Source organism: Lynx canadensis, chromosome A1 (assembly GCF_007474595.2).
Source record: "Lynx canadensis isolate LIC74 chromosome A1, mLynCan4.pri.v2, whole genome shotgun sequence".
NCBI classification, from domain to species: domain Eukaryota; kingdom Metazoa; phylum Chordata; class Mammalia; order Carnivora; family Felidae; genus Lynx; species Lynx canadensis.
The window spans coordinates 105703587-105718876 of NC_044303.2; the positions used below are offsets into that span (position 1 = coordinate 105703587).

Consider the following 15290-nt stretch of genomic DNA (forward strand, 5'->3'; position numbering starts at 1 on the left):
GATTGATTCAAGTTACGTCTGAAGGGAGTTCTCTGTGCCTCTTGGATTTCATTGCCTGTTTCCTTCCCCAGATCTGGGAAGTTCTCAGCTATGATTTCTTCAAGTATACCTTCAGCACCTTTCTCTCTCTCTTCCTCCTCTGGAATCCCAATTATGCGTATATTATTATGTTTTGTCGCATCACTTCTCTAATTCTCCTCCTTATACTCCTGGATATTTTATCTCTTTCTCAGCTTCCTCTTTTTCCATAATTTTATCTTCTAATTCACCTATTCTCTCCTCTGCCTCTTCAATCTGAACTGTGGTCACCTCCATTTTATTTTGCAGCTCATTTATAGCATTTTTTAGCTCCTCCTGACTGTTTCTTAGTCCTTGATCTCTGTAGCAATAGATTCTCTGCTGTCCTTTATACTTTTTTCAAGCCCAGCGATTAATTTTATGACTATTATTTTAAATTCATTTTCTTTTATATTGTTTAAATTGTTTTTGATCAGTTCGTTAGCTGTCGCTACTTCCTGGACTTTCTTTTGAGGAGAATTCTTCTGTTTCATCATTTTGGATAGTCCCTGGAGTGGCGCGGAACTGCAGGGCTCTTCCTCTGTACTGTCTGGAGTAACTTGTGTTGGTGGGCGGGGCTGCAGTCAGACCTGATGTCTGCCCCCAGCCCGCCGCTGGGGCCACAGTCAGACTGGTGTGTACCTTATCTTCCCCTGTCCCAGGGGCAGAACTCACTGTGGAGTGGTGTGGCCCCTGTCTGGGCTACTTGCACACTGCCAGGCTTGTGGTGCTGCTTCAATGGGATCTGGCATATTAGTCGGGGTGGATCTGCAAGGTGCACGGGGGCGGGAGGGGCAGACTCAGTTGGCTTTGCCTTCGGTGGTCTGCTTCGCGAGGGGCCCTGCAGCACCGGGAGGGAGGCAGACCCATCGGAGGGGTGGATCCACAGAAGCACAGCATTGGGTGTTTGCGCAGTGAAGCAAGTTCTCTGATGGGAACTGTTTCCCTTTGGGATTTTGGCTAGGGGATGGGCAAGGGAGATGGTGCTTCCCAGCTCCTTTGTTTCCCGCTGAGCTGAGCTCTGTCCTCTGGGGCTCAACAACTCTCCCTCCCGTTGTCCTCTTCTAGCCCTCTCTCTCTCGGAGCAGAGCTGTTGACTTATAACATTCCAGATGTTAAGTCCTGCTGGCTGTCAGAACTCACTCTGTCTGGCTCCTCCACTTTTGCAAGCCAGACTTGGGGGCTCTGCTTTGCTGGGCGGGCTGCCCCTCCTCCGCCCGGCTCCCTCCCGCCAGTCCGTGTAGCGCACACCCCCTTTCCGCCCTTCCTATCCTCTTCCATGGGCCTCTTGTCTATGCTTGGCTCCGGAGAATCCGTTCTACTAGTCTTTTGTCGGTTTTCTGCGTTATTTAGGCCGATGTGGGTGGAATCTAAGTGATCAGCAGGACGCGGTGAGCCCAGCGTCCTCCTACGCCGACATCTTCCTCTGATTCCTGTTATGAATATTTTAATTACCATGGTCATTTCTTCCTGTAATACCTACCAGAATTTTGATGTGTAATCTTACCAAGTGATGTGTAATCATTTGGCATGATACTTGTTCCAAGAAGTTTTTGTTCATGCATTTCTCATGTACTGAGAAACCCTGCTTGAAAGTCATCTTCTGTTGAGAATCCTGTGGCCTGTGTCTTGAGAACAATTACATAAAGGAGAGATTCTAGTGTAATAACACATTCTTAGAGAAGCAGTATAAAACCTTTGCATGTTATCAAAATCTAAACTCTAATATTGTTTTATTTTTTTAATCTTAAATTAGGCCGCAGTGTCTTGTTATGACAGGTGCTCCAAACTCACGCCCAGCTTTACTTCATCTTGTTCATGATTTCACAAAAAATGTTGGGTTGATGATCTGTAGTCATGTACATATGGTAAGTGTTCACTTTGTTTTCTATATTAAAACATCCTTTACTCTGTGTATGTAATTTGTAATTCATGGGACTTTTTAGATGTGAAATAATTTGACAAAATAAGTCTGTTGAGTTTCTTTAGACATTTTGTAATTAGTTATTTTCTTCAAAATATTTTTGCCTCAAAACTGTCTCAGAACCTGACTTCAGCAAAGATTTGAGAATTTTGATTGTTTTTTTTTTGTCTTATTTATTATGAGATTTTAGGAAACTATATTTCTGTTACAGAAGGTTTTGTGTAAGAAAAGTAGCTTCTTGGTAACTAAGGAGCCTAAGTGAAATATGTGTATTTCCTTTTTTTTTTTTTTAATGTTTATTTTATTTTTGAGACAGAGACAGAGCATGAATGGGGGAGGGTCAGAGAGAGAAGGAGACACAGAATCTGATGCAGGCTCTAGGCTCTGAGCTGTCAGCACAGAGCCAGACGCAGGGCTCGAACTCACAGATCGTGAGATCATGACCTGAGCCGAAGTTGGAAGCTCAACTGACTGAGCCACCCAGGCACCCTGAAATATGTGTGTTCTCTTACTGACATTTTTCATAATGTTTTGAGAATACTGGGAACATTTACAACCAGAAAAAAAAAGTTGGAAGAGGTAGACAAATCTTGGTAAATATCTAGTATCCAGTATATAAGAAGGGCAGAGTGAATGCTGAATTTCCAAGTTGAAACAGTGTTAATTTTAATTGCCTATTCTTTTTTGTTTTAACCATGAGTAATACCATTTTCAAAATACTGTTAAACTTTTCATCCAAAAGTAGTTTTTATGATTTTGGCATCTTGATTGTTAGACAATGGATCACCTGTTCTGTGTGAGAAATTTGGAGCATTTGTCAGATTAGCTTTTCTTCCAAACTGTTTTGTTCATCTTGGTAGAAATTTGGGTTCGACACCCCATGTCTCAGCCTGTGCTACATTTGCTCCTCTGCTTATATGGTAGCAAGGTCAAAGCCATGTCTGGGGGAGAACATTAAGACACCGACCCCACTTGGGACCTGTGGAGGTTTTCACTTTGTCTCCAAGTTGAACATTTCAAGTTGGGGTTTGACCACAGGAAATTACAAATGGGGCAATATTCCTTAACTTTTTCCTCTGTAAAACAAATTGTATTTTTCCTATACTTTTTCATGTACAATGAGGGTGTACTCTTAAACCTACTTTTAGATTGTTGCTTTATACATTTGCATATAACACATTTTATGTGTTGCTTGCGAGAACCAAAATAGAATTGCAAGTTGAAGTCTCATTTCCTTAATTCTCTTACTTCACCATTTAACTAACAGAAATATGAAGAAAAAAATGCATTTATATTTTACAGCAAACTTCTGTTTTCAGTGATATTTTCAGGTTACTGAGAATTAATAACTCAAACACTGGGGACAAAGGAAAAACAAGCTGAGAAACTTTATGTAGAAAAACACAAGGCTCGGGTGCCTGAGTGGCTCAGTAAGTAAGCATCTGAGTCTTGATTTCAGCCCAGGTCATGATCTCACGGTTCGTGAGTTTGAGTCCCACATCGGGTTCCGTGCTGACAAGCAGAGCCTGCTTGGGATTCTTTCTCTCTCTCCCTCTCTCTGCCCATCCTCTGCCCACTCATGTTCTTTCTCTCAAAAATAAAAAGAAATAGAACATTAAACCAAACAAATAGAAAAGCAGAAGGCTCTTATTTTTCTCCATGTAATCTCTTCTCCATCTTTAGTAATTTTTAATTTTTCTCATTTACTTAGTATTGAAACCTTCTTATTTTTTCAGTGTGCATTTCTTCCTCTTTGCTTTTCCCTTTTAGTGGCACCCCCCCCCCCCCCATCCCTCCCATGCCTTCACTTTTGCAACGCAGACCTGTACTGTCATTATCTTCAGTACTGGAAAGGATTCACTGACAGGAAAATACAATGTTGTTGTCCTCCTCTTCTCCCCGTCCCCCAGGTGCAGGCAGCTTGTTCAGGCCGAAGTAACAGGGTGATTTTTATAAATGTGGAGTAGATGATCTTTCAGTTAATGATATTATTAATATTTTTCTCCAAAAGGGCCCTCGAAGACAAGCCATGAAAGAGATGTCCATTGATCAAGCCAAATATCAGCGGTGGCTTATCAAGAACAAGATGAAGGCTTTTTATGCTCCAGTCCATGCAGATGACTTGAGAGAAGGTGCACAGTATTTGATGCAGGTAAATTTGTCCTGCCTTTCAAATAACAGAATTCAAGTTCTTTGTAACCTTTGAAAAACCTTTTACATTCTAGGTTTCATTCTTCATATCAATAAAAATGGTAAATCTTTTAACATATTTTTATTACTAAGATTTGTGTAATTGGAGAGCTTAAGGAATGAAAGAAATAATGTGCCCTTGGCAGCCCGGGGAAAACCTATTTGGAAATTATCCTAGCCTATTTCCCTAACACGTTTCCCTTTCACTTTCTGCTGTACCTCACTGGGGTTAGTTTGTAAGTATGAATTAATGGCAGTCCTTATTTAATTCTTTAAAAATTCTTGTTCCTTACTGTATTTCTCACTATTTATTTACTAAACTTAGATGTCACTTTCAGTTTTGTGTATGACACACTGGTCAGAATTTGGGATTTGGAGTCGGTCCTAGATTGACATGTTAGCACTACCACTTCCTTATTATGAATTTTTACTGAGAAAGTTCCTCAACTTCTCTGAAGCTCAGTTTCCTCAATCAGCCCTGAAGTTTATGGGAAGAAATAAATGGGTTGGGATCATGTTGGCCATCTTTTTTTTATAGGAACCCCTTTCTTCAAAAGAAAGATTAACCAGAAGCCCATTCACTGTGTTGATTGCAGAGCTGCTCTGTTAAAGCAGAGGTGGGAGGCTCAGCGTGCTGTCACCTGCACATTCTGTTTAGATATTTTATAAAACTTGACAAGCACAGGATTAAGAATATCTTAGGTGAGCCTCAGGAATAATAAGGGGTGGTAGTGGGCTTACTTTGGTAGATATAAAGTCTCATCATAAACTTTAGTAATTAACATAGTGGTATTGAATTAGTGATAATAAGGTTAATGGAATAAAACAGAAAGGAGAAATAGAGCCCCTCATAAAGAAAATTTAATATATATGGAAGTAGAATTAAAAGGATGAGCTAGGGCAGTTGGTGATTTGTGTGAAAAAATAATAGATCTTTACAAAGAATACACAAAAACCATTTCTAGAGAGATTAAGGACTAAATGTGAAAGGCAAAGTTTTTAACTATTAGAAGAAAAATGTAGAATAATTTTATGACTTTGAGCTAGGGAAGGATTTTTATTTCAGTGAGACACAAAAAAGTTGAACTCTGAAGTTCAGTCTGCCAATTCCAAGTGTTAGGAGCCGTGTGAACAGTTGGAAATCTTTGACCTGCCATAGTAACATAGATGGCACAGTCACTTGGGTCAGCAACCTGGCAGTGTTCTCTACTTTCAAAGTGTTCGTATCCTCGGACATTCCGTTCTTACGTGTGTTCCTTAGAGAAACTTTTACACGTGTAGGGAAGACTATATGAAATTGCATAGCAGCATTATTTGTATTTGTGAAAAAGAAATGGAAGTAACTTCAACAGCCATCAGCCACAAATTGAAAGATCGTGGTATAAACATGCAGTGGAATTCTACATAGTGATAAAAGGGAATTAGTTATACGTAGCAATAGGAATAAACTTTGAACACAGAAAGTGCTAAGGAAAAATAGCAAGGTAAAAAGACAGGAACAATATGGAGATGATATAAAATTTTAAATATACGTAAATTAAACATGTATATGTATGTATGTATGCCTAAATGATGAAATGGTGAAAATACAAAGAGGGCATGACAAGGATACATAGGGTGTTTGAAGTGTGTTTGTAATGTTTTTTTCTTAAGCTGGGTGATGCATACATGATTATTTAATGTATTTGCTTTTCTATGTAAAGTATTTAAATATTTCAAGTAAAATTCTGCTTCTGGTCATAAGGTTGTTTCTAGTGGGTAAATCTTAACTTGCTTTTGTGCGATTTGTAGGAACATTTCTAGAACCACTTTATGTATTTAAGAAGCGTTAGGAAGGAAAATACTTCCTTAGAGCAGTGGTTCCTGAACTTGAGCGTACGTCAGAGTCATGTAGTGGGCTTTTTTGTTTGTTTGTTTGTTTGTTTTAAATTTTTTTTTTCAACGTTTATTTATTTTTGGGACAGAGAGAGACAGAGCATGAACGGGGGAGGGGCAGAAAGAGAGGGAGACACAGAATCGGAAACAGGCTCCAGGCTCTGAGCCATCAGCCCAGAGCCTGATGCAGGGCTCGAACTCACGGACCGCGAGATCGTGACCTGGCTGAAGTCGGACGCTTAACCGCCTGCGCCACCCAGGCGCCCCTGTAGTGGGCTTGTTAAAACACACTGCTGCGTCCCACCTTTGGGATGACTCAGTGGGTCCTTGGGTGAGCTGGGAGAGTTTGCATTTCTATAACAGCTCCTGGTACAGTGCGGACACTACAGTTTGAGAACCTCTGCCCTTAAGGGTTTCTGTGGTAAAAATGACACTGTTGACGAGTGTTAGGATCCATTGTCCTCCTCACTCTTCTTCCCGCTGACATGTTCACCCCAGTGGGTCTAGACCGTTTGAGCAGTGTGGGGATAAAGGTAGGATGCATAGCGCATGGTAGTATTTTGAGACTGGCCTATAAACTGGTGGATGCAAGCATTTCACTGAGATGCCCAAGAAGTTGCCTTGATTATAGTGGCAGAGCCCTTTGAGTAACTGTGTAAAACAAACTTAAAAATAGGAGAATTATCTCTGCAGAATTAATCACTGACTTCTTAGTGTAAATTGTCACTGACAGTATTTCTCTTTCTTTTGTACCTTCTGGAAACCTGTTAACATCCAGTGGCAAAAGCCTGTATGTCTTATTAGAGGTTTATAATCTTTGTCAAAAACCGCTTTTGAACATGTTTACTCTACCTGACTTATGCTCTCTCTTCTCGTTTCTCTCTCATTTATCTAGTTACTGATTATAAGCATTCATGTATCATTGAATTAGCATTTAAGTATCCAGGCTCCACAATAAATCTCAAGATTCACGATTTTAAAAAAGAGGCATTCTTCTCCAGTAGCACTGCTAGCTTCCTTGTGTATTTGTATCTTTCTGTTTTCTTTTTTAATGGCAGGAGCCACTTAATTGTCAGTCAATTTTAAACCTTCATTTCAAAGAGCAAAAACTTACTGTCCTTAGTGAAAATTCAGATTCAGATTACGTTATGGGGGCCCTTTAAATCAAGTGGGTCTCATTCACAGTCTCACTCTAGACATAACTTTACATTTTTTCCTGCACAAAAATAGCCCAGAATTATACTCTTTAATACATGCTGAATGTTTGTGACCTTTCCTCTTCATCAGCCACTTTTTGAGATAGACGGTAAGTTCTTTTAAGTTCTTCTGAAATAAGTAGATCAAAATAATCTAATTCTTATACCAATACGAATATTAGAAATATAAATTATGTACAAATTATGTCTTATAGCCACATCTACAAGAAATATTGTGCCATGAGATATTAACTAATGATAATTTAAAGCAATCACTAATTTGGGGGCACCTGGGTAGCTCTATCGGGTAAGCATCCAACTTTGGCTCAGGTCCTGATCTCGCGGTTCGTGAGTTTGGACCCCGCGTGGGGCTCTGTGCTGACAGCTTGGAGCCTGGAGCCGGCTTCAGATTCTATGTCTCCTGCTCTCTCTGCCCCTCCTCCGCTTGCATTCTGTCTCTCTCGTTGAAAATAAACAAACATTAAAAAAAAATAAAAGCTATCCCTAATGGCTGAACATTTTAACCATCCAGGACATGGAGCCAAAACTCTACAAGTATTGTTTTCAGTAATTTTTAAAGTAATACAGATCTCACAGCAGTATTTAACTACATTGCAATAGGTAACCATAATGATTGGAAATATTTTTACTTAATAGTGAAAGACAGAAATAAAAAGCCATTGTGTACCATTGTGGAAATAGTTGTTTCTGCTGCAGTAAAAATGGTTATGATGATGCAAAGGAAAATATAATAACAAACTAAAACACATTTCTTGTCAGCAAATTCTGGTGAAAGATGCATAGAAAACATTGCTGAAGATCCAAAGAAACAACACAATGGGAATATTTGAAACTAAAGACATTTGTAATAAGCTTCAGAGGATTGTATTTTGCCAAATCAGTTTCAATTATGGAATTCCATGAAAAACTGATTTTATGAACCATTAAAGAAATCTGTTTTCCAGAGAAGACATATTTTCAGTAATAAATTGTTCTTTAAAACACAGGATGTTTTATGGAAACTGAAAGCATTACTTCTGACTGAATAACTACTTTGATTAGAATTTACAGAGGATTTAGGGATGAGTGATACATTTCAAATTTCTTTGCTCAGTCATTCAAGGAAAAGTTATTGAAATAATGAAGTTGAAACAAGTGGACAGAGTGCCGCAGGGTGTTATTGTTAATTTTATAAAAATAAAACTTTTTAATTATTATGTTGTGACAAAAGTTTGTGATGAAAAAGAGAATAAAAATGACATTATTTTGTATCATCAGTAAGTTATTGGTTATCTTGTAGCCTCGTTCTTTAAAAAGCTCTAAAACTCAAAGATGTTTCTTGCTTTGCTTTTACCAAAAAAAAAAAAAAACAAAAACCAGAAAAGTCTGTGTGGTTAGTGGCTATCTTGATACCTAATAGATAGTTTTAAAAAACAATGATTATCTTTTAGCTATGAAGGTAAAAAGTTGTTTTTAATATCTAGTGGGATAGATATTATTTCTTTTTTGAAAGAAATTTGTGCATGGAGAGAACGTTTTGAGAAAGATTTTAAGTTTTATATGGTTAGGATATTGCTAACTATCCCAAATCGTATGGACAGTGTCTGGCACATGATCACATAATGTATACTTGGATTAATTTAATCTTGAAATAAAGATTTAATTGTTAATCTTTCAACAGATTAATCTTTAAAGATTAAAATTAATCTTTAACTTTATTTTGAGAGAGAGCACATATGTACACTCTCAAATAAATATTAAAAGAATAAAAATAAAAAAATAAATGTTTATAGCCCGTCTATTTGGAGGACTTGATCCTTTATAAAATATTTTGCTGAATAGTATATATTGAAAGTTGTGTGTTTCCTTTGTTTTAGGCTGCTGGTCTTGGGCGTATGAAACCAAACACACTTGTCCTTGGATTTAAGAAAGATTGGTTGCAAGCAGATATGAGAGATGTGGATATGTACATAAACATATTTCAGTAAGTATCCTTTTAATCCAGGAACTTGGTTCAGAAAATGAAAACTTGCGCTGGTTTTCAAAGCCTGCAGTGGTTTGTGAAGCTGTTTTCTTAATACCCTCTCTTCTCGTAGAAGCCTAAGAATGAAAAGAATCACATGCGGTTATCTGGGTTGTCACTTGACGAACTATTCACAAAATGTTTTGATTGATGTTTCTGTCTCAATACATTTGAACATTCACACACGTGTGCAAATGAGCACACGACATATATACTCTAGCTTCTCATTCAAGTTAGGAAGAGTTGGGGTATCCTTACAGCTGTTGCTGAGCAGATTTCCCGAATGTCAGACCTCTCACCTTGTGTTCTGTCATTATAGTATCTGGTGCTGAGGAGGGCATTTCATCATTGATATCACCCTTCAGATGGTTAGGTTTATTCTCTCACACTGATTTACATGTTATTACTTTATTTATGCATTAGGTGATTTGCGTTTTTTTTTAATAAACTTTTTTTTAATGTTCATTTTTGAGAGAGAGTGAGACAATGGGGGAGGGGCAGGGAGAAAGGAAGACACCTACTCCGAAGGAGGCTCAGCACAGAGCCCAATGCAAGGCTCAAACTCTCCAACTGTGAGATCATGACCTGAGCCGAAGTTGGACGCTTAATGGACTGAGCCAGCCAGGCGCCCCAGTCATTTACATTTTTTAAGTGTACTTACATGCTTTGATTTTCAACCTGTTTCTGAAGTGTAGTTTTTGAGTCTATAATTCACTTCTTGGTGTAATTTAAATGAATGATATTTATCAGACAGCTTGTGTTGGTTTAACATTACTTCATCTTCCCTTGTATGGATTGTCTGGTGCATTCTTTTTATTTTTTTGTTACTTTGTCTTTCTGACTTGAGCTGGTTTATGTTATAGTTGATTTTTATGAATGTATCTGTTTAATCCACCACAAATGCTTGCTGGAACTAAGTGAGTTATTTAATAAAAAGAATAAAACTTGTTATTTTTGGCAATTTTCTTCTTAATTTTAAAATACTTCCTTTTCCTAGTATTCTGGGTTTGCTTAACAGGTCCCTTTATCTCATTTGTACTGTTTTATAGAGGATAAGGATTCCCTTTCACACTACCATTGTGTGTGTGTTTTTTTTTTAATTTTCTTTAAATGTTATTTCTTTTTGAGAAAGAGAAAGAGAGAGAGAGTACAAGTGGAGGAGGGTCAGAAAGGGAGAAACAGAATCCAAGGCAGGTTCCAGGCTTCAAGATGTCAGTACAGAGCCTGACATGAGGCTTGAACTCAAGAGACGTGAGATTGTGACCTGAGCCAAAGTCGGATGCTTAACCGACTGAGCCACCCAGGCGCCGCTACCATTATATTTTTAAGTTTTTTTATTTTAATTCCAATGGTAACATTTAGTGTTACATTAGTTTCAGGTGTATAATATTGTGATTCAACAATTCTCTGCAATACTCAGTGCCCATCATGAGCCATTAAGTGTACTCTTAATCCCCATCACCTATTTTTTTCCATCCCTCCACCAACTCCCCTCTGTTCTCCATACTTAGGAGTCCATCACACCACCATTCTTTTTTTTGTTTTTTGTTTTTTGGTTTTTTTTTGTTTTTTTTTTTTTAAGTAATCTCTACACCCAACATGGGGCTCGAACTCACAACCATAAGATCAAGAGTCCCAAGCTGAGGCAACCAGGTGCCCCACACCACAATCCTTGGTTGAAGAATAATTTCTTCTTATTATAGATGCTGATGAAACAGAACTGTTCATTCTTTCATATCTTGTTTTTCTTTACATACAATTGTGGTTTTTTAAAAAAAAATGTGTTTGGCAAAGTAGCTCTATGACCAGGTTCAAATCTTATCTCTCTGAATTTTGATCTGATTATCCTTAACTAAGTAGAGTTATTTCCCTTACTGGAACTCCTGTTGGAGTCATAAGTACTTACCTGGATCACATATGATAATTTTGTGTCCATAGCTACCTTGAAATCTATTTGAGGGAGTAACCAGATGTTATACTTTTTAAAAAATCTCTTCATATTGATTAGGAAAGTATAGAATGAATAAGTTTTCCCAAGTAATTATTAAATGCTTTTAGTAAAATTAAAGCTTTTCTGATTTTTGACCTAATATGGTTGCTCTTTAGCTTTGGGGTTTCATCGTACGTTTCTAATTCTGTCCTATGCACTTTGCATATGTGAGGACTAGGAAAGGAAGGACAGTGTGAATGTTTAAATCATGTGGGCCATCTGACGTGGACTGTGCTCTTTTCTGAAGATGCAAGAACAGTGAGATGGAATAATTATCCTAAAATGTAGAAAAAGTGACATTTTTACAAAGAATTCTTCCACTGTTAGTTCTAGTTGCTCATATGGAAACACTGAAAAGAAAGGAGTCTTTCTGACTTTGACCTTGTAGGAACTTGAAGTGAATGTTTGCTCTGAGAGTCAAGTATTACTCTAAGTATTATACAGCAGGCAGCAATTAAAAGAGAGGCAAAATGATGCTTTCTGGTTTCCAGAGCCATAGAAATTGATGTCAGTTTCAAAGCAGTGATACTGCTTATGCTTCTATCTTGTGACACTTAAATTTTGGTTCTGATTATAAATACTTTGAGCACTTGAGGTTTACTTAATTTACTATGCCTAGTAACAGCATGGAGAGACTAAAACTCCAAATCAAATTATAGCTTAGAGAAATTTCTTTGTTTATAGCAAAAATATTTAGCTACTTTATTCCACGGTAAACTTGGGAAGTTATATTCACTGCCTTTTCTTTAAGGGCCTTGATTTTTGCCTTTTCTTTAAGGGCCTTGATTTTAAGTCATTTGTGATTTATTAACTATTTTTTCAAATACTTGTAGTTACTCTTCTCTAGTGTTAGGTCTTTCAGGATACAGCTGAGGAAGGTTACTGTGTCCATTAATTTTCCGATGAATCTCTTCAGACCTTAGCTAATTCATTATAGGAATGAGGCCAAAATTGTCTCCCCATGATTTAAAACAAAAACAAAAACAAAAAACATCAATAAACCAATAAAACATCTCTTACAGTGATAGGTATTCTTCTTTGTTTCTGTGGGAACAAAAATTTGATTTTTTTTTTTTTTTAGCATTTTAGCCCTTTCTTTTGGTTATATAGAACTAGGTTGTATGTAATTTTTTGAGTATAATGAATATTGGTTGCTTCATAATTAAAAATAATAATGAAAGATAAAACTCAAGCCTGTTACACTCTGGGAATGACCCAAAGTTTAGGAATTTGTAATTCTTTCAGTAGATTTGAGAAAAACTTGAATCCACATGATTCATGGTCTCAACATAAAGTTTCCAGAATTGAAGTCTGGTTTTAGAGTTGTCTTTGAGGTTTTAATATATTTTGCATGTGTTATAGGATGATCCCATTTGTGTTTAAAAAACTTGAAAGGACATATGAATGCGTGTCTACAAATGCATATAAAATCTTTGTATTACCTTTTTAAACATTTTTGTAAAAATGTGAGAATTACTTAAAAATACTCTGGTTTCTTTCAGAAGTCATTCCTTTATATTGTACAACCTATTCTCTTTCTCAGTGGAATCACTTTGCTTTGTCTTCTTGTATTTCTCATAGCTTTAAGGGTGTAAGCCTAAATTAAGTATGGTGGGAATATTGAATGTTATTTTTCCGTAATTTTAGTTTGTTTCAGATAGGATAGGAGTACAGGCATGCTTTAAATGTCTGGTGTAGGTAGAGTGTCAAGACTATAAAGATGTACACTTAACTCGTTTTTAAGAGTATTATAGAAGAAAGGAAAGGGAATGGTATAGAATTTGAAGCAGACATTATATGGGTCTCACTGTATTTTTAAAAGCATATGTTAGAAATAAGACGTTTAAAGCTGAAGGTGTTTTAGAAATCATCTCTTACTGCCTTCATTTTATAGAGGAGGACACTAACATTTTTGTGATTTTGATTCTCCCCCCACCCCCATTATAGTGACGCCTTTGACATACAATATGGAGTAGTGGTTATCCGCCTAAAAGAGGGTCTGGATATATCTCATCTTCAAGCACAAGGTAAGTCTTGCTTGAATAAATGTTTTACTTTAAAAATATAAATGACTCTGTTAGTTCTGTGTCATTCTCACAGATTCTTCAATAACTTTAACATTTACTATCTGTTTTGTGTCATGTACTTACTGTATGGCATTTGGAAGTGAGATCTTTTCAGCTCCACCATCTTTTCAGAGTTGGCACCAACCTGGATGATGGCTGGTGATTATTAATGGAGAGAATAAAATTCAGCGTAAATCATAAGTTTAAGAGAAATAAGCATGAGTTATGGTTTTAGTTTGGCCAAATTTATAAAAATACATGGTAAATACTCTAGAGAAAAAAATGTTAATGACTGCTAAATCATCATTTTCATGTTTATGAAGGTCATGCTTTTTTTACACACAGGTATATTAATAATGAAAACTGAACTTGGTAATGTCATTTTCTCTGTCTTCAGAAAAGACCCTATAAGTCATTTTTCATAACTTTTTCGTTTTGAAATGATTATAGATCCATAATAAGTAACAGAAGAAATAATAGAGAGGTCCTCTGTACCCTTCATCCATTGCTCCCAGTGGTAACATATTGAATATCTATCATTATACGTCATAACCAGGAAACTGACATTGTGACCATTTACCCACCTTATTCAGATTTCACCAGTTCTACTTAACACTTGTGTGTGTGTGCTCATGAACATGTGTATAGTTCTGTGCCGTGTATCACATTCCGTTGATTCATATAACCAGCACCATAATCAAGATACAAAACTGTTCGCCGCAAAAATCTCTCTTGTGCTACTCCTTTATGCCCCCACCATGCCCTTCATCTCTCCCCCATCATTAACCCCTGATACCCACTAATCTCCTCTCCAACTATGTAATTTTTAAAGCATTCAAAAAAAATGTTTTTAGATGAAACTTTAAACCTAACTAAGGTATACTGATTACTTTTGCCACCTTAATAAAAACTGGGAAATTCTGTACCCTTTGATGATTTCCTGGTAGTTTAACAAATATTATAAGTTTAAGAAATTGCATACCTAATATTTTACCCTTATCAATTAATTAACTAAATCATCAAAAATAGCTAAGCCTAAATAGCTGAGAGGCACATCATGAACTTTTGTCACCTGTTTATATATTTAAACAGTTGTAATCCTCCCCCTCCTCCCACCATTTTAAGGGTATTGTGCAGTTTTGAAAGGAACGCTTTGAGGTCTTTATCCATGGAACACAAAAGTATGGCTTGCTGAAAATGCATTTTCTTACTCCGGAGTAGGCCTTGCAAAATACTGTTTCAGTTCTCTCGTGAGCTGCCAGCAATTGAGGTTTAGGGTACCTGTTAACTGCACAATTAGTTGTGTTCCCTGTCACTCTCAAAAGTATGACAATTTGACTAATCAATTACATATATAGTTGTGTAATCCACTGTGATTTGAGTCTGACTAGAACTTTAAGAAAACATTTTCATGTGTTTCAATTAGGAAAATTGTTTCGAAGGTCTTGTTATTCGTCATCAGGATTTGGACACAGGAATTTGGTTCAGCACAGGATCAAGAGCACAGGCTTTGGAGTCAGATCTCCTTTGAAAATCCCAGCTTTTTCTCTTAGTACATAGCTCTGTAGCCTGGGCAAATTTGCTGACTTCCCAGCTTCAGTTTCCTCATATCTTAAAACATAATTATTGGGGTGCTTGGGCTGGCTCAGTCAGAAGAGCCTGAGACTCTTGATCTTGGGGTTATGAGTTCTAGCCCCACGTTGGGTGTAGAGATACTTAAATAAAACATTAAAATTTTAAAAAGGTGATTATTTCATAGGGTTGTTGTAAAGAAATGTCTGCAAAGTTCTTAGCATAGTCGTTTCTCTTGTTATTTCTCATCATACACACAAATCAGTGATGAGGATTATCTGTCACCGATCAGTTTCTTATGACATTTGTCTTCGTGTCACATGTTTTCATGGTGGAAGTTAACTGTTTACTAACTACTTCTCAAAAGATACAAAATGGAGAAAGTGCTTTAAAAATG

The 15290-nt window shown here is 37.0% G+C and overlaps 1 protein-coding gene across 1 annotated transcript in view; it reads left to right on the forward strand.

The window, feature by feature from the left end:
- The window catches only part of SLC12A2 (solute carrier family 12 member 2), a 108509-nt gene that overhangs the window by 77797 nt on the left and 15422 nt on the right, over nt 1-15290 (forward strand). The window contains exons 16-19 of the mRNA XM_030317320.1: nt 1814-1925; nt 3993-4133; nt 9120-9226; nt 13203-13282. Coding sequence (XP_030173180.1) covers nt 1814-1925; nt 3993-4133; nt 9120-9226; nt 13203-13282 — 440 coding nt within the window. The remainder of the gene's footprint in view (nt 1-1813; nt 1926-3992; nt 4134-9119; nt 9227-13202; nt 13283-15290) is intronic.